The 19036-nt window shown below is 37.3% G+C and overlaps 1 protein-coding gene across 13 annotated transcripts in view; it reads right to left on the bottom strand.

Moving 5' to 3' along the window:
- FAM13B (family with sequence similarity 13 member B) overlaps nucleotides 1-19036 on the bottom strand; it is a 72631-nt gene that overhangs the window by 9121 nt on the left and 44474 nt on the right. For 7 of the 13 annotated variants that reach the window (XM_082725492.1, XM_082725494.1, XM_082725488.1 and 4 more), the window contains 9 exons: nucleotides 13408-13472; nucleotides 11185-11233; nucleotides 10621-10771; nucleotides 7750-7815; nucleotides 6152-6362; nucleotides 4688-4817; nucleotides 4007-4088; nucleotides 2032-2261; nucleotides 207-290 (listed from right to left, as the gene is read on the bottom strand). In XM_082725492.1, the coding sequence (XP_082581618.1) occupies nucleotides 207-290; nucleotides 2032-2261; nucleotides 4007-4088; nucleotides 4688-4817; nucleotides 6152-6362; nucleotides 7750-7815; nucleotides 10621-10771; nucleotides 11185-11233; nucleotides 13408-13472 (1068 nt within the window). The remainder of the gene's footprint in view (nucleotides 1-206; nucleotides 291-2031; nucleotides 2262-4006; nucleotides 4089-4687; nucleotides 4818-6151; nucleotides 6363-7749; nucleotides 7816-10620; nucleotides 10772-11184; nucleotides 11234-13407; nucleotides 13473-19036) is intronic. The other 6 variants (XM_082725497.1, XM_082725489.1, XM_082725493.1 and 3 more) reach the window with 1 other exon arrangement.

Below are 19036 nucleotides of genomic sequence, written 5' to 3'. Positions count from 1 at the left end.
TTAAAATTACCAAGTCATCAGAAATTTTAAACATTAAGCAACATGACTTTCTCCCAATTTTAAGAAGTTATTTTAAATAAGTAGACAATCTCATAAACGGACGAAGCAATGCTCTACAAAGCAGCTCCGAAGATGTGGGCCACAAAGAAATTTGTCCTCTTTGTTAGGGCAGAAAATCAAATCTCTTTAGCAAAAGAGACATTTACCGGCCTTCCATGTTGACTTTCATAGTAAAGAAGACTTTTTTGGAGAGACGTTTTCTCTTCTATCAAATGATCTTTTGTCATTTTCTAGAATTTAAAAGAAAAAACAAAACAAAACACTCCATTGGCAACATATTATGTTCCTCAATCCCACAATGTAAAGAATTAGGGTGAAAGGGCAGCCCATCACCACTCCAGCCTAGGCTAACAAGAAATACAGCCTTTCCTTACAAATTTGCAGAGAGTAGTTTTCAATCTCTTGTAAAATCTGGTCTCCCAGTAAGTAGATATCCACTCTCTTTGGTGGCTTACTTCTATTTTATCTGAACAAATCATGAATACCGGCTTAGTAACCTTGGATAAGTTACTTAAATTCTTTTTGTCATATAAACCAGTATTTCTACTAAACAATTAAAATCTGACAGCAGTATAACGGAAAGATCCTGAAAAAGTACAACACTGCCAATGTGTGACCTAGACTTCTCATCTATGAGCTCAGTTTCCCTTCCTATGACACTTTGTTTACACTGCAATACTAACCTCCTACCTTTTAGTACTCTAAATTAAAGAGGAGGAAGGACATCCTAATTTACTTGCCCAAAGAACCTTCCCACTTTGTTTCACTGGCCACCTTTTTACATGCCAATGAACCAATGTTCCACAGAATACCCTCTGGATTCTAGACCAAATAAATTCTCATTCCCAGGATTAGATAATACTGCCCTGTTTCTCAGCAGAGTAGAACAGAGGTTAAAAAAAAAAAAAAATCACTGGATATAACAAATATAACTTTAGATTATGTAAATCCAATAGAGAACAGCTAGGGGTAAACTGTAAAACACTGATTTCAACGTCAAGCTTGCACCTTAAACCTAGGACAAAGTATCTGAATAAAGCTAATCCAATCAAAATCATTTCTAGAAAAAGGGGTGGAGAGAGGGGAAAGGAGGTTGGTTGATCTGACACAAAACTGAAAAATAAAAAAGCTGAGGGAAGGGAGTGATAAAAATTTCTAATCCAGCCCTGTTCAAGGGAGACAAACAATCCAATATTTAAATCATGAAAGAGGTATACCCTGCTGTCAAGGCACGAATAAGCATCAGGGTTCATCACTGCCTACACAAAAGTTCACATGCGACCATCTCTGTACTATCCCAGCAGACCTCATTTAATAAATTGGGTTGCCAAATGCTTTTGACCAGAACTCCTGTAGGCATGGGCTCTGAGTAATGGTTTTTCAAAAATATTCATTTATTCAATCCTCACAACAATCATACTGTCTTAGTATTTTAATGGACATAATCATATATCTTTAAGTTATAAGACAGTTGAAGGGACTCAGGGGCAGAATGCAAATAATGTGAGTCAGGGCCTGGCAAAAGCTAACAGCACAATACCTATAAGTATCAAGACACAAGGCCGAGATTAAAGCTCAGATATGTTTAGGCTCTTCATTTTGCCAACTGTCCCAGTACAGATGAACAGATCAGGATTCTGGCTTTTTCAGTTTTACATTTTTTTTTTTTTTTAAGATTTTATTTCTAAGTAATCTTTACACCCAATGTGGGGCTCAGAACTCCTAACACCAAGATCAAGAGTTGCAAGCTCTACCAACTGAGCAAGCCATGTGCCCCTTAGTTTTACTACTCTGATTCACTCCCAGAAAGTCTGGTCATTTCTGGTGTGCAGATAAAAACATGTTGTTTACCTACAAACTTGGGGAGCAGATTCAGGCCAGTAAGACTACCTACAATCTCTATGCCACTGGGGTACTTCTTTTCAGGGACTCTAAAGGCTAGTCTGGGTAAAAAGCATAGCTCAAGATTACTTTGATATCTTCCGGAAGACACCGTTCAACACGTTTTTCTTTCAGTCTTTTCAGAATAAGTTCAAGTGTTGCTTCCTTAGAGGGCTTCTTCTCCTTCTGAATGACCCTGGATTCATCTTCATTCTCTTCATCTTCATGGTACAGAGAAGAGCCAAAGCTTTTTGGAAGAGTGTTACTACGTGGGCGTGTCTGAGGTACAAATTCTCCATCAGAGCTTTTGTGTTTTGCATCTACATTTCAGAAGCAAGAGGACACACAGATCAGTAATAATGATTTTGTTAAAGAAGCAAAGAGTAATAAGCAAGATATACAACAGGAAAGTAGACATTAACAGCACACAGGCTCCGGTATTTCAAGGTTACATGAAATACTGAAATTCTGTATGTGGCAAGCTATTCCATTCATTCTTTTAAAGGTAATTCATAGAAAGCCTTACCATAAAGTGAGATTTTCTGGTAAGCATTGGTGGTACAGTAGTAAACAAACAGACATCGTCCCTGTTCTCATGGAGCATATATTCAAGGAAATAAAAACAAAAACCAAAAAACAAAATAATTTCAAAGAATGCCAAGAGCTATAAAGAAGAGAACATAGGATGTTGTCACAGTGCTAAAAGCAATGTACTTTAGGGAACAGCAACTATATTTAATGGACTGAAAAAGGACTTTTAGAGATAGGGACATACTAGGTGAACATGGAAGAAACAGCAGCTAATGGAGCACAGAAGACTTAGGGGAAGAGCATTCCTTCCCAGTTGAAGTAATAGCCAGTGCAGAGGCCCTGAAGCATGGTATGTTTAAGGAACAGAAAATCAGAGTGGGATGTGATAAAATGGACTAAGGGCACAGTAGGCAAGGAAATGAGGCAGCTAAGGATCTATATAACCTCAGACATACATGATCACTACTTCTCTCCATTGTAAGGATTTATTCTAAGTTAAAAGGGAAGTTCATTGAGGGCTCTGATGATAAAGTTAAGAGAGTTTTTTAAAAGATAATTCTGGCTGCTACATAGAGAATGAACTGTGAGACAATAAAAGGGGAAGAAAATTGGAAAATTAGTTAAGAGGCTAATGCTTGTCAATTTAATACACCCATCAGTAACACATTCAAGGTAATGATTTTCACAGACAGTTGGAAATTGTCATTAAACAAGGAAATGCTGAATAGAATTATAGGGGAAAATTCTAAAGAGGTAAGGAAACTTATTTTAACCCAAGGATGTGAACTCAATGACCACAGGGACAAATAACTGTCTTATCCAGCAACATAGACTCAGATGTCTACAAGTACTTGGTACTTAATAATAGTAAAAATTTTGTTGAATAAATTCAAATGAATATACCAAAATGTGATGCTCCACGTTATAAGCCCATAGTTGGTACAGATAAGTATTTTTTAAGTATTAACAAATACTAAAACGCATGCTGATTAAACACCCATAAAGTAAATATAACTTAGCAGCTGCTATATTGGGCCAACACCCAGAACACATACCTAGTTTTTCTTTAAAGAAGACTTACTATTTTTAGTTTCTGTAGTATAAACAGTTTATTGTGACAGTCGTAAATACCTATCAAAAATTCTTAATGAAATACCTACCAAAACCAAAACTGCTTAATACTTGAACTGTTTTTCCAGATAAACTTTTTAATATCACCTATGAATATACAATCTAGGGCACTTTTCAAAAGACTAAGAGAAACACCAGAAAGACATATAGAAGAATAGAGTACTTCAACTTTGGCCATAACTAATAAAAGAACAAAAGGAAACTTTTATTTTTGCCAAATAGTATCTCGGATTTAAAAATCATCAAAAATTATAACCATAATTCTCATAGAATATTATTCTCACTATTAATTCATGTCACAGAATTATTCATACAATTTTCATGTAATAATGAGAATACTTTAATAATGAGAATAAAAAATCTGTTTAAAGCAAACATATTATAAAAATGATGTATTTTCTACCTTTAATTTGCTTCCGCAGTTTGGTAAGCTCTGTCATCCATTTTAATACCTTTGGATTGGCTGCAATATCACTGTAGGAGGGCTAAAAAATTAAGGAACATGGACACCTCTGTGTAAGCGATAACTGTTAACTGATGCCCAAGTAATATATTACAGTTCCCACAGCAGACAATTCATTCAATCCTTATTTCATCTTACCTTATATGAAGTAGACAGAACAGAATATCAAGTAAAGCTCTCAGAGCAGAATCTAGCAACTGATGAAAGCCAGATTTGGAGATAGGTCTTCTGACTCAAAGTGTAAGATTCTTTCTACTTCATATGTTCCAATTATTAAATATCTGTCCCCCTCCCTCCCATGCCTTCCCTCTCCCATCACCCCTTGCTATTTGTGGTTTTTGAGGAAGCAGAAATAGCATTAACATGATTTGTTAATGTAAAGTATTTCATTTTAAAATTATACAAGCTTTTTGCTGATTAAAATATAAAGATCCACTGGTAAGAATATTGGCCTGGAAATGAGGCAGCTAAGGATCTATATAATCTCAGATCTACATGATCACTATTTCTCTGCACACCTCAACTTCATTATCTAAGGGAAGAGATGGACTAACGCTCTCCAAAGAACCTCCTCCCAGTTCCAATGTATCTGCCAAACCCTGGACAATGCTATAAATTTACCTTGCTATTTCTTTCCCTTTCAAACTGTTCCTCAAATTGTCTAATTTTTTTCTGAAGTTTCTTGACCAACTGATACGGTGTTCTGTCTTCTCTTTTTTCATCTTTTGAACTGAAGGATGATCTTCGAATCCTGAATTAAAATAAGAGTGTTAGTTAAAATTTCAAGTTATTACAGATGGTAGCTAGATCTATGAGGGGGTTCATTTCAATGTACAAAACTATCATATTACTATGATGTACACCTAAAACCAAAACAATTTTTTCAAATTTTGTTTTTTAGTTTTATCTATATCCATAGTGGAGCTTGAACCTACAACCTTAAGATCAAAAGTCACCCACTCTACCAACTGAGCTAGAAAGGCACCCTGAAAGTAAGAGAATGTTGTATGTTAATTATATTTAAAAAAAAAAAAAAAGTTACCTGATCAAAAAATTTTTTTCAAGTTATCAACACTATGACTCTTATCACCCTGATATAACATCACACCATTTCCAAGAAGCAAATCTTTATTTTTTTTTTAAGATTTTATTTATTTATTTGACAGACCGAGATCACAACTAGGCAGAGAGGCAGGCAGAGAGAGAGGAGGAAGGAGGCTCCCCACTGAGCAGAGCCCAATGTGGGGCTCAATCCCAGAACCCTGGGATCATGACCTGAGCTGAAGGCAGAGGCTTTAACCCACTGAGCCACCCAGGCGCCCCCAAGAAGCAAATCTTTAAAGTAAAAATTAAGTCCCTAAAACTAAAGGACAGGTAGTGTTAAAAAAACAAAAAACAAACCAAAAAACCCAAAACAAAACCTTACACTATAATTTTAGAGACCACACCATTAGCTAACACAAGTACTGCTGAAAACAATATATAATCCGTCAAAAGTTGTTTAGACAAAAGTAGAAATGAAACAAAGATGCCCAGCTTAGAGTCTGTTTTGTATTCAAATTACAAAGGAAAGGGGCGCCTGGATGGCTGTCTGCCTTTGGGTCAGGTCATGATCCCAGGGTCCTGGGATCGAGCCCCACATCAGGCTCCCCTGCTCTAAAGGGAGCCTGCTTCTCCCACTTCCATTCGACCTGCTTGTGTTCCCTCTCTTGCTGTCAAGTAAATAAAATCTTTAAAAAAAAAAAAAATTGCAAAGGAAAGGTTTTGACATTCAGAATCAATTTAAAATCTTGACAATACAAACGTGAGGAATTGGTGAGTTCCACTTGCTGCTTCCCTTCCAGAGTTCTGTATTTCAGTAATAGGTGAAAAAAATGATTATGTATACTGTGTGGCAAGTCTAATAGAAAGCAAACCTCTACACCTCATGAACTCAGAATTTATGAGCCCCCACCAAAAAATTACAAAAACATTTTTCATGATAGAGGGGGAGAAGCTTTGAATTGTAAGGTCTGAAGGATTAAATTTTGCAAAGGATCTAGTGACATAAGAATCACCTCTCCTAAGTATATAAAAATAATGTACCTAGTAAAAGAAAGTGCCTTAGATGAGGAATCCAATGTTTCTGGATCATGTAGGAAACGCTGGCTTTGCCCAAAATCTAAACTACGATGTGATAATACTGGAGGACAGTCCTCTTCCAGGGGGTGATGATTCATTCTTCCAGCTTGTGGAGAGAGCTGAGCTTCTCCAGACTCAGAGTCTTCCTGCCAAGACTTAAAAGCAGGAAATGGCTCTGTAAAACAAACACAAATAATGGTACCATGGGTCTCTTGGTTCTGCATGGAAAAAAAAGTCACACAACTATCAGATATATTTTCTTTAAATCGTATCATTATGTAGTGGCTCATATAATATTTATTATGTACTTAAAAAAAAGGGGGGGATACAGGATCTTCATAAAGCCTACTCCTATAGTTTCTAATTTTCTATGCTTTTTTTCTTTTGCTCAGAGTTCCATTTTCCCATAGAAGTATTACCTTAAATTTCTGAACCCAGTCACAAAGCAAGAAAGGACACTGTCAAGCTCTTAAAGTTATATTAGATATTATTTTTTAAGTGCTGTTTTATAAACAATAAATACAAAACCGTCCTCAAGAGCTGCCAGGTGAATAAGCTATCACTCACTGTCAAGTGACTGTCTTAAAACTGGAAGGAAGCTATTCCCCACGCTATTCACAACACACCAAATGGAGCTCTCTGACCCAAAAAAAAATTCTTAACATTTCCAAATGGTGCCAGCTTACTCATCTGACAGCACCCGGCCCCGAGCATTAAATTGTGTTCGTTATTTTCTATTACAGGATTTCTATGTTTACTACATATCCGAGTAATTAAACACTCAACAGTATTATCAGGACAAAATTTAACAGCACTAGATCTTAAGCACCATTTATCTTCCTGGAGCTATCCTGTATGTTCTCAAATGAACCCACGTCGATTTATTTGATGTCTGTGCCCATGTTAAGGTCTGATTACATACAGAACACATACAATCCACAAATATACTCCAAATACAAAAATACAAGTATCACTAGAATCCAAAAAGCGGAAATACTTTTCCATCTACATATTAACTTTATTTATAACTACGATTTAAAACTTTGATGTATGACATCATATTAACAATAGCAAAAGTGAGTTTTTAAGTATTTTTGGATGCAAAAATGGTTTGACAGTGTCAAAAAGACTGGTATTTTCTTTTTCTTCACACAATAGGAAAGGATTGCTACTTTAGAAATTTAACTTTATATATTAGCAATTTAAAGCACTACATAATTTTTCCAGGGTAATAAGATAATTTAGATAGTTTTTAAAGCCCCAATTAATCTGATAACTAAAAATTGGGTACAAAGCGTGCAATCCCAGAATAAACCCAGCAATAAAGTGATTTTCAAAGCAACCCTTGTACCTGCTTCCCAGCAAATAACTGGTAATAAGCATTTTGTGAGAAATCACCTGTTTTAAGAGGGAAGTAACAAAAACAATTATATCTGGGTATCATTTTTAACCCAGAACCATTTTCCTAATATATGGGGACAGCAGGAGAAGGGCTCATAAAAAGGCAAACAAAGTGAACCATCAAAACGCAAAAAAACTAAACTATGGTGAACCATACTTACCCTCCCCATCTCTCTGCAGATGCATTGTTTTGAAATCAATGAGGGGAAAAGTGATAGGGCATGACGCTAATAAAATGGAAAAAATGGCAAAAAATACTAAAGTGAACACACAGCACAGTCAGAACAAACCATACACATAACTAACACAAAGCCAAAGATACCAAAACATTTCCCTAAAACCAGTTAGGCATTCTAATCAAAAACTTTGTTCAAAGAAATTACTACTAACCAAACTTTAAAAACAAAAACAAACATATATTTCCATTTCAGCAAGCAAGGCAAAAAAATCAAAGTAGTGCTGTTTTATTAAAACCGAAGAAATGGAAACCAAGTACTGTTTGAAGCGTTTCAATTTAGTTGATTTGACAGAAAAATACCTCCCTTAGTTTGCTCTTTGGAAAGATCCTACTTGCATTTCTTTCAAGAGTTTTAGCAGGAGAGAATCTGAAGGAAAGCTACTGCCCACTTGTATTAAAAGCCAAAACCTTTTGACCAGCTGCTGCAAATTCATACCACTGGTGGCCATGTGCTGCCTGCTTGGCAACTGTATCCTGCTGTCCTTCCCTTGAGCAATACAAAACACAAAACCCACACACCAAGGAAGAGGGAGGTGGGCTTCCATTTGGAGTGACCCCACTTCTCTTTTTTAAGAGTCACATCAAACAAGGTAGATCTCTGATTCCAAGGTATCTAGGGTCTAAAATAATTTGGCCTCTTACAGAAGACTTTCATTAGAACACCCTAATTCCTAGATATAGAAAATCAATCTTTGTATATTGGTGGCAAATTGGAAGGAAAAACATATTCTGGTAACAGCCACTCTTCTAAGCACATGCAGGGTTCATGGCTGAAAAGGTCACTCAAATGTAATAGTTACCACCAATTCTCTGAAAGTCACTGACCCCTATTTTTATAAAAGTCAGTGGGAGGCCTATGTGGATCTGTCACAGCTGTTGAGCCAGGTCTGTAACAGGTGAGCTGAGGCACTGAAAATCAGAGGTCTATAGTTACTTTCTTTCCATACCACAAGCTGTAAGGGGAGGATTCTGACAGGGAAACAGTGAGCCCAGCATTAAATTCACTTTAGGTAAGCCTCCAGAAAGCTAAAGCTGAACACAGAAAGTTTTATCTCCTCAGACAATGGAAAACAAGTGCTTTTCTATGCCTAAAACTTAAGATCAGAACGCCCAGGCCAAAGATTATGAAGGTCTATTTATCTGCGTCCTCCAAAACGGAGAAGCATCAGCCCTCTGTCAGAATCCCACTTCATCTTTCAGAGACTCCTCTCCTACTATGGCTGGCTCCAGGGATGCTCTGATGACCACCACTTCTTTTCAGTGACCATGTCAGGATAAATAAATGAAAGGGACAGTTGATCTTTTCTGCCACCAGGATGTTAACATATCCTCTAATTCGGGGGAGCATCTTCATAAATTCCAAACATCCTAAATAACCCAGAACAAAGCAAAAGAAAGACAACTTTCTGATTTAATCTAAGTTAAGACACATAATATGCCACTAGGCATGCCAAACATCTAGAACCCAAAAAAAAAAAAAAAAAAAAAAAAAGGGAGGGGGGTGGAGAGACAGCAATAAAGATTGGCACAGACAATGACTTGGCTGGGGCTTTAAAAAAAAAAAAAAATTGGCTATACCTTGAAAAATAAATAAATAAACTCCAGTAGTGATCAAATGAGCAGACTTGAGGTAGCAAAAGGAGCCTGTGGTACTAGCACTGCAATTCTTGTTACTACCACTGTATGTCATTAGCTAACTTGCCAAGGGTAAGTTAACCAAGGGAACTTCATCCAAGTGCACAAATAAGTAACTTGGAAGATTCCCGAGTTGTCTCAATGTCTCCTTACCTAGCAAGGTGTATGATACAGGACTCCTAAATTCAAATCTGTTGTTGACTTTCACCCCCCACCCCCAACATTTTAAAGTTTATAAATATACAGTAAACTTGAAAAAATTTCACAGTGAACATTGATCAATACACCAACCATCTAGATTCAACCATTAACATTTTACTGTATTTGCTTTGTAACATTTATCCATCCCGCTAACCATCATATTTTTTCATGGATTTCAAAGTAAATGGCAGGTAATAATATACTTCCCTATAAACCCTTCAGCATGCAAATCACTCACTGGAGTTTGATATTTATTTAGGTTTTGCATCTTTTGATTAAAAAAGAAAAAACTTATATACAATGAAATATAAGTGTTAAGTACACATTTGCTGAGTTTGGACATATATATATATATATATATTTATACATACACACACACACACACACACACACACACACACACACACACGTGGCTTGCTTTTTGAATTTCAACTTTTTTCCTTTGTAAAAATTGTTAGGACTCTGTTCCCGTGCTTATATAATCTAATACACAGATATAGGGATATGGTACAGTGTTTGCTTAGAAATGCCTTCAAAGATCATTCTGGGATTTAAAAAAAAAAAAAAAACAGGTTTCCTAATGATCATATAGGAAATGTAGTTACATGTAAGTGGTAAGATCCCCCAAGCCCTAACATATGAGATTTTCCAAGACTGGTTTAAACCTGGTTTAACAATTCACAAAAGCCTATCCTGGGGCATTTTATTTTTTTAATCAGTTCTAACTTTACCTTCAAAGCTAATGGATCAGCTAAGAACTTCTAGTTCGTATGACATAGTTGCCCTACAATCTCATTAGAGCATCTGAGTAAAAACACTCACTCACTCCTCTTACATGAGAGAACAGAAAGCCAAAATGAGTAAGGTTGTCCAGAAAAGAGCAATAGTCTCATTATTGCTTTAGGTAATTTCAGTTACAAATAACAATATCAGGAAAATAATGTGTGGTTAAAATTACCTTCCCATATATCACCATCAGAGACATTCTTCAGATCTAAATGTGGAATTTGGGTTCCACATGCTGCTTCCCCTTGAACACCAACACTCTGACCTCCTGGCACTTCTGATTCAGTGTTGGCATTCAAATCACATATCTTGCTACTAGAATCCTATATTTTAAAATAAAGAATACATTTCACAACCACAAAGCTTTTCTCACTCAGCTTAAAAACAAGCAGCATATATCTTTGTATGGTCTCCATTACTGTACTATTGTGCCTATATATTCAGCTGTCCCACTCCCACCATCCAAACTATTTTCAAACACACATTTGCAGTTTTATACTATATACTACTGGTAGACAAAGTGTGGATCCCAAATTCAGGAAAATGTTTTTATAACCAAGTTACTGGTAACCAAAAGTGACAAATTAAGGCGTTGCTTAATTGTAAAACATCTGGCAAGAGACTCTATTTTTACATCTCCTTTAAACCTATTCAACCCAAGAGTTAAAGACCAGATACAATAATTGGTGGGTTAAACCTAGTCACATTTTTAAGAACCATAAGAAAAAAATCTTACCAGAATCAAGTGTGACAATGTATCACTGTCAAATGACACATATTCTTTCCTAAAAATACAAGTACAGCTATTAATGTTTTAAGAATAAGTAGGTTACTATCACTGCACATTTCTTACCTAGATTCTTCTCTTCCCCTTATAGTTAGCATTTATAATGTGAGAGAAGAAAATGACAACTGGACATATGCCCATTCTTTGGAGCCCTATGTCTGAAAATCACACACTACTGAAAAGATCCACAGAATTACTTCAGGTTTAGAAAATTTAAGTAACATCTCCACCCTCCCACACAACCGTCCCCCACCAAAGAAAAACATTTTAAAAGTAAAACTAAAATCCACAGTAAATAGAAACCAAAAGGGTTGAATGTATAATGGAAAAGATTTTGTAAAGCAAATATTAGTTTTAACCAAATAGCTTTATTATCCCCCACTCTGGGACTTTCTTTTCTTTTAAAGATGTTTTTTAAAGGTACAGTGATGGTCCTATATGTTATTTTCTTTTATGGTCCTATATTTTAAATCTGATTATGTTCTATCACAATCAGAACAAGGTACTACTTCTAAACCTTTCCTTCCTCAAAACATAATGGTAAGATATAAAAAGGAAATTTCTAAAAATTTCAAGTCCCTCTTATACCCCCCATAAAAACGAACCCCTATTTAGAACAAATATCAGAGCAAGCTGTCCAAAATGATCTCTCCCTATTTGACCAGTCAACAGAGCATCTGGTATTACAGTAGGTTAGCAATGTATCTATTGTGGGAAATTTCTTCTTCCCAAAGATATGGTGGCAATTTACAATGGTACACACAGATGCTGCTTCTACCCTGCCTTAACAGTGTGTACCCAGAAGACAGGTCTTGATCTAACTAAGGCAAGTCTTCTCCTCACATGCGTAATTACCTTGTTCTTGCTGAGCATGAAAAATGAGCTAAATTCCCTGGCAAGCTCAAAGGCCTTCCCTTGCTTAGAGTGGAAGCGAATGGTGGAATGAGCTACATTCTACCTTGAGACTACAAAAGACCCAATCACCTAAATTTGAGAAACATGAGTGTTAAGCATGCAAAATGTAATCCATCTAACCAAGGAACTTTTTGGATCTAAAAACAAGTTTGCTAACCTATACACAAGTTGAAGAGGAAAGAGCTTTTCCAAAAAGATTGAGTCCTCACTAAATGGATCCTTATTGTTCTACCAAATCCAGATGTCATCATTCTGGGGATGCCTGTTTATCTTATATCTTCAGCCCATAGCTCCAATACTCCCTGGGCTGGAAGAGGATCATTCCTGCCTCCTGAAAGGAAGCACAAGGAACTGCTGTAAGCAGGAAATCTGTGGACCTTCAGAGTATGGAGACACTCCAGAGACATGGCTCCAAAGAATTTACTTACCCTCAGAGAACAGGTTTCCTACTCACAATTAAGAGAGACAATGGCATTAACACAAGTTTACCCTCACCAACAAGCTATCACCAAATCAGTAATGTTTGAGAATCCTCAGTATTTACAATCTAGTCTGCATTCACTGTAAATTTGTTTTCTGAATATCAAATTATCTTTCCTAAGAAGTCATAATACACTGCTTGGCAATGTCTCAAAGAATCAGAAAATGGGTAACAGGACCCAAAACCTACTCACTGACTTAAAATATTCTAGAAAGCTTCTGCTCAAAGGTACTGTATCTATCGAGTATCTATGGAGACTACATATGACTGAAATACTGATTGCCTCAGTACCTCCCTCCCATTTTTGCTGGCCAAGGAGGTAAGCAAGCAGAAACTGAAGTAAGACTATACTGGGATACACCAAGAAGAAGCTGGAAAGGGAACAAAAATATCCTGTACAAATTTGGTAAAACAAATATGCTACAATCTTTCAATTAGTTATCCACAGTTCTAAGACTATGAATTAACTCACTGAAAGGTGTATTCAGAATATCAATAAAGTCCCAATTGTTTTACAAATCAACTGAAAGTTTGGAGTGTCTCCAAGAAGACTCTGTTCTTCCCTCCGAACGTTTTCCAAGTTATAACTATGTCTGTCTGAACCTGTAGCCCCTCTGAATATTTATGAATATGCTTTATGCTTACCATTAAACAAGTAGCTGGTTTTTCAGATTTTCAAAAATGTATAATAGATAAATTCATCTAAAAATCTCACTCCCAAATCTGTGAAGGGCTCGAATTCTTAAGATGATTGAGTAATGAAAGAAAATGCTTACCCCTCAAGACAGCCATCTTCACTATCACCACGGTCACTGCATGGCTCTAATAGTATACCTACAGACTGACAAAAAAGAACATAACTGCTGTATTAACGGAGCTCCCAACACTCATGTACGAGAAGAGGTTTCCAACCTAAATCATGGTATTAGATTGCAAGTTAATCAAATGCCCCCTTTTAATTCTTCATAATAGTCTACAGGTGTTGGCATCTCTTTTTAAAGACAGTAATTTATCTTTCTCAAAACCTGAGGCATATGCATTTGTGTGTATGTGTATAAAATGGAGATCTGCATACTCACTACACTATTACGTAAGAAGTACTGCTCATACTACCACATTCGTTTCCTGTCCTTATTCTTTCCTCCCAAAGGACAGCCATATGGTCCCACCTGCCAACTGCTCCTTCTGTTTCTTCTCAGCCACAAACAGGTTAAGTTGGTAACTTCCAAGCAGATAACAGAGGAATCATTTGATTCACCAGATCCCTTTATTATATACACTCGAAATAACAACTATAATAACACTGCCCCTATTTTCTAATGAGTCTAGTGACACCATCCCATCCCTATTCCTTCCCCAAACAGATAGTCACTGAGTCTAATACAAATATCCCGTGCATTACTACGAATTACATAAAATTCTCAATGTTTCTGATCATCACCTCTGCAATCAAGAGACAGCTAGATTCTTAAAAAACGACCATTTGTCCAGTTTTAATATGAAAGACACTTCATATTTGGAAAAAGCTATTAAATTCTCCCTTTGCCAACTATGTATCTCTGTGAGGCTGACTTGTCTTCATGTACTTCAAACAAAAGAACTTATAGTAATAGACTGAATGCAGAAGCAGGTATGAGAAACCAAGTTAACTTTTATTAAGAAAGACAAGCAGTATCAATATTTGTAAATATGTAAAACAATACCATTCCTCAAAGCACAAAGTGTTTTATATAACTTTTTATTAAGTTTTAAAAAAACCATATTTACAGTACCTTGAGTGAATTTAATAAACATTCTGTAATTTTTCAATTTTAATTTCTAATGTGGTAAATACTGATAAATATATCTATGGAAATAAAACCTTTCTGGGATACTCAATATCTTTTAAGAGTATCAAGAGGTCTTGAGACTCAAATTATGAGAACCACTGATCTACACATCAGACTTCAGCAACCTTTCTGTTTAGAAGATAACTTTTTAAATATGGGCCCATGAAATAATCATTACTAGATCCAATATTTAAAATAAGTCTTCATGTTTTATTCAAAGAACAAGGTTCAAGTCCCAGCTCTACCTTTCCTTCACAAATAAGAGTATAACACTTAACTTGCCGATGTTACAGTTACTATGAGAGAATCACATAGCTTAAGAAGAAAAACTTATAAAATTCTATTATAAAAGTATACTATTACATCACCAACTTTAACCTACAATTCAATATACTATGAAAAAAATGAAGTACATCTAAAGACTGATTGTAACACCCACATGCTTTTTAGCCAGATTTAAGCAACATAATTTTTAAAATTTTATTTATTTATTGGAGAGAGAGCACATGCATGCAAGCACGAGTGGGAGAGGGAAGGGCAACAGGAGAGATAGATGCCCCACTCAGAAGGGAGCCTGACGCAGGGTTTGATCCCACACCCTGAGATCACAACCTGAGCTAAAGGCAGACTGCTTAACCAACTGAACCACCCGGGTGCCTCTGGGAAATGTAATTCTTAAAACAAATACAGAAAAATAGTTTAAAAAAAAAAATTGGAGGCAACATAAAAGATACTACAACAGAAAACAAAGCTGATACACTGATACTCCAGCAGTGAAGGAGATGAGATGCAAAGTAAGAAGGAGAGTTATCTTCTATATTACTCCCCAACAGAAAAAAATAAAAATAAAAGGTATTAGGGTCAGGTTAAAGTATATCCAGACTTCAAGAAACATACTTTTTTGAGAAACTATGTTTTACTTCCACAGAATTCACTCTATACAAAACATTCATTCCTTTGTATAAGGGGAAAAAGAGCTTGTTTTTCTAAATTATCAGCTAGCAAAACAGTCCATCCTCTTCCCACCTTCTCTTTCCCAAAACCATCAGGGTCCTCATAAGAAGTCTGAGGAGGAGGAGGAGGAGGTGGAGTCAAAATGGCGGAGGAGGAGTAGCAGGCTGAGATGTTAGCAGGAGTTCAGCCAGAGAGTTATCAAAACATTCCCAACACCTACAAACCCAACATGAGATCGAAGAGAAGAAAAGCAGCAATTCTAGAAAACAGAAAATCTACCACTTTCTGAAAGGTAGGACCTGCAGAGAAGTGAATCCGAAGTAACAAGAAGATAGACTGTAGGGGAAGTGGTTGGCTCCCAGCAAGCAGCGGAGCAACGGAGCACAGAATCAGAACTTTTTTTTTTTAAGATTTTATTTATTTACTTGTCAGAGAGAAAGAGAGCGAGACCGAGCACAGGCAGACAGAGTGGCAGGCAGAGTCAGAGGGAGAAGCAGGCTCCCTGTGGAGCAAGGAGCCCGATGTGGGACTCGATCCCAAGAAGCCGGGATCATGACCTGAGCCGAAGGCAGCTGCTCAACCAACTGAGCCACCCAGGCGTCTCCAGAATCAGAACTTTTACAAGTCTGCTCCATGAGGCACATCACTCCAGAGGCTAAGCAGGGGTGGAGCCCTCACGGGGAAAGCATGGTCACAGAAGGATCAGGGGTTTCTGAGTGTAGCAGAGCTTACAGGTATTAGAACAGAGAAGCCGGCTACAGAGACAGAGCAGAGGAGTGAACTCTCAGCTCGGGGTTACCGTAAACTGTGATCCATGGCCCAGTCATACCACTGCTCTTTGAGCATGGACCCCACAAGTGGCAGATGCGGGGAAACCACCCCCACCCCCGCCGAAGAGTGGCAGGGATCTGCTGGGTTTGGAGACTCCAAATGGGGCTATGTGCCAGAGACAGAAACACTCAGTCACAGGCCAGGGTTGGCTCAGAGTGCAGCCAGAGACCAGGGAGACAGGAGTGACTGAGTGCTTTTCTCTGAGGGAGCGCTGAGTGGGGCCCCAAGCTCTCGGGTCTCCCAGGCCAGAGACTGGGAGGCCACCATCTTCATTCCTGTCCTCCAGAGCTCTACAGAATGTGTTCAGGGAACAAAAGCTCCTGAGAGCAAACCAGAGCAGATTACTTAGCCCGGCCCCTGGCAAGAGTGGTGCAATTCCACCTCGGGCAAAGACACTTGAGAATCACTCTAACAGGCCCCTCCCCCAGAAGATCAGCAAAAAAATCAAGACCAAGCTCCTTGATCAAGGAGAACAGTGGAATTCCAGAGGAAGGGAAAGCAAAGCATAGAATTCATGGCTTTCTCCCCATGATTCTTTAGTCTTACAAAGTTAAATTTTTTAATTTTATTTTTTTTCTTATTCTAATTTTTTAAACTTTTACTCTTTCCTCTTTTAACATTTTTTAACTAGTTTATCTAAAAATACCTTTCTGTTTAAAAAAATCTTCTTGAACCTTTATTATTATAGTTCTATTTTATCCTTCATTGTATCTAACTTCATCTTTTGTATACATACAGAGTTTTTTCTTCTAAAAAATTTTGCAATACAACTTTTTTTTTTTTAAGATTTTATTTATTTATTTATTTGACAGAGAGAGAGAGAGGGAGAGAGAGAGAGAGAGAGAGGCAGAGAGGCAGGCAGAGGCAGAGAGAGAAGCAGGCTCCCCACGAGCAAGGAGCCTGATGCGGGGCTCGATCCCAGGACCCTGAGATCATGACCTGAGCTGAAGGCAGGAGCTTAACCCACTGAGCCACCCAGGCACCCCATGGGATACAACTTCTAATAGATCAAAATATATCCTAAATCTAGCACAGGGCTTGTTCTAGCACAGCCTGAGCAAATTCTTTCCACTTTCTTTTCCCAACCAACTTATCTTATCAACTCCTTTTTTTAGAATGTTTTTTCGGGGCGCCTGGGTGGCTCAGTGGGTTAAGCCACTGCCTTCGGCTCAGGTCATGATCTCAGGGTCCTGGGATCGAGCCCCGCGTCGGGCTCTCTGCTCTGCAGGGAGCCTGCTTCCCTCTCTCTCTCTCTCTCCCTCTGCCTGCCTCTCTGCCTACTTGTGATCTCTGTCTGTCAAATAAATAAATAAAATCTTAAAAAAAAAAAAAAAAGAATGTTTTTTCAATTTTCATCTCTATAGTCATTTTCCATCCCTTCATCATGTTTACCCTTATTTTTGTATATATATGTGTGTGTGTGTCTGTGTGTGTCTGTGTGTGTATGTGTTTCTTTCTTTAAAATTTTGGAGGGAGTTTCTTCTAAGAGATCAAAATACGCCCAAAAATCAAGAGGGTGGCTCTGTTCTATTCACCAGTCTAATATATATTTTTTCTTTTTCTTTTCGAACTACTTTAACCCCCTTTCTTCAACCCACAATATGGGGTCTCTTCTGATTTGATTAACGCACATTTTACTGGGGTATCTGTCACCCTTTTAGTATTTTAATCTCTCGTTCATATATTCTTATCTGGATAAAATAACAAGGCAGAAAAACTCACCCCCCCCAAAAAAAAGAAAAAAAAAAAAAAAAAAAAAACCAAGAGGCAGTACCAAAGCCTAGGACCTAATCAATACGGACATTGGGCCATTGGTAATATGTCAGATCTAGAGTTCAGAATAACGACTGTCAAGGTGCTAGCTGGGCTCAAAAAAGTCATGGAAGATGTTAGAGAAACCTTTCTGGAGAAATAAAAGAACTAAAAATCTAACCAAGCTGAAATCAAAAAAGCTATTAATGAGGTACAATCAAAACGGAGGCTCTTAGTGCTAGGATAAATGAGGCAGAAGAAGAGTTAGTGATATAGAAGACCAAATGACAGAGAATAAAGAAGCTGAGCATAAGAGAGACAAACAACTGCTGGACCACGAGGGGAGAATTCAAGAGGTAAGTGATACCATAAGACGAAATAATATTAGAATAATTGGGATTCCAGAAGAAGAAAAGGGGGGGCAGAAGGTATATTGAAGCGAATTATTGTAGAGAATTTCCCTAATATGACAAAGGGAACAAGCATCGAAATCCAGGAGGTGCAGAGAAACCCCCTCAAAATCAGTAAAAACGGGTCCACATCCCGTCATCTAATAGTAAAACTTACAAGACTTAATGATAAAGACATGATAAAGAGAAAATCCTGAAAGCAGCCGGGGACAAGAAGTCTGTAACATACGATAAAAATATTAGATTGGCAGCAGACTTAGTTACAGAGACCTGGCAGGCCAGAAAGAACTGGCATGATATATTCAGAGCACTAAATGAGAAGAACATGCAGCCAGGAATGCTATATCCAGCTAGGTTATTATTGAAAATAGAAGGAGAGATAAAAAGCTTCCAGGACAAACAAAAACTGAAAGAGTTTGTAAATACCAAACAAGCTCTACAGGAAATACTGAAAGGGGTCGTCTAAGCAAAGACAGAGACTAAAAGTAGTAGACCAGAAAGGAACAGAGCCAATATACAGTAACAGGAAATTAAAGAAGAATTGAAAAAATTCATGGAAACAAATGATAATGAAAACACGACTGTTCAAAATCTGTGGGACAAAGCAAAGGTAGTCCTGAGAGGAAAAT

Source organism: Mustela nivalis, assembly GCF_964662115.1.
Source record: "Mustela nivalis genome assembly, chromosome: 3".
Lineage (NCBI taxonomy): Eukaryota > Metazoa > Chordata > Mammalia > Carnivora > Mustelidae > Mustela > Mustela nivalis.
This window is presented reverse-complemented; position numbering and strand designations above follow the sequence as displayed.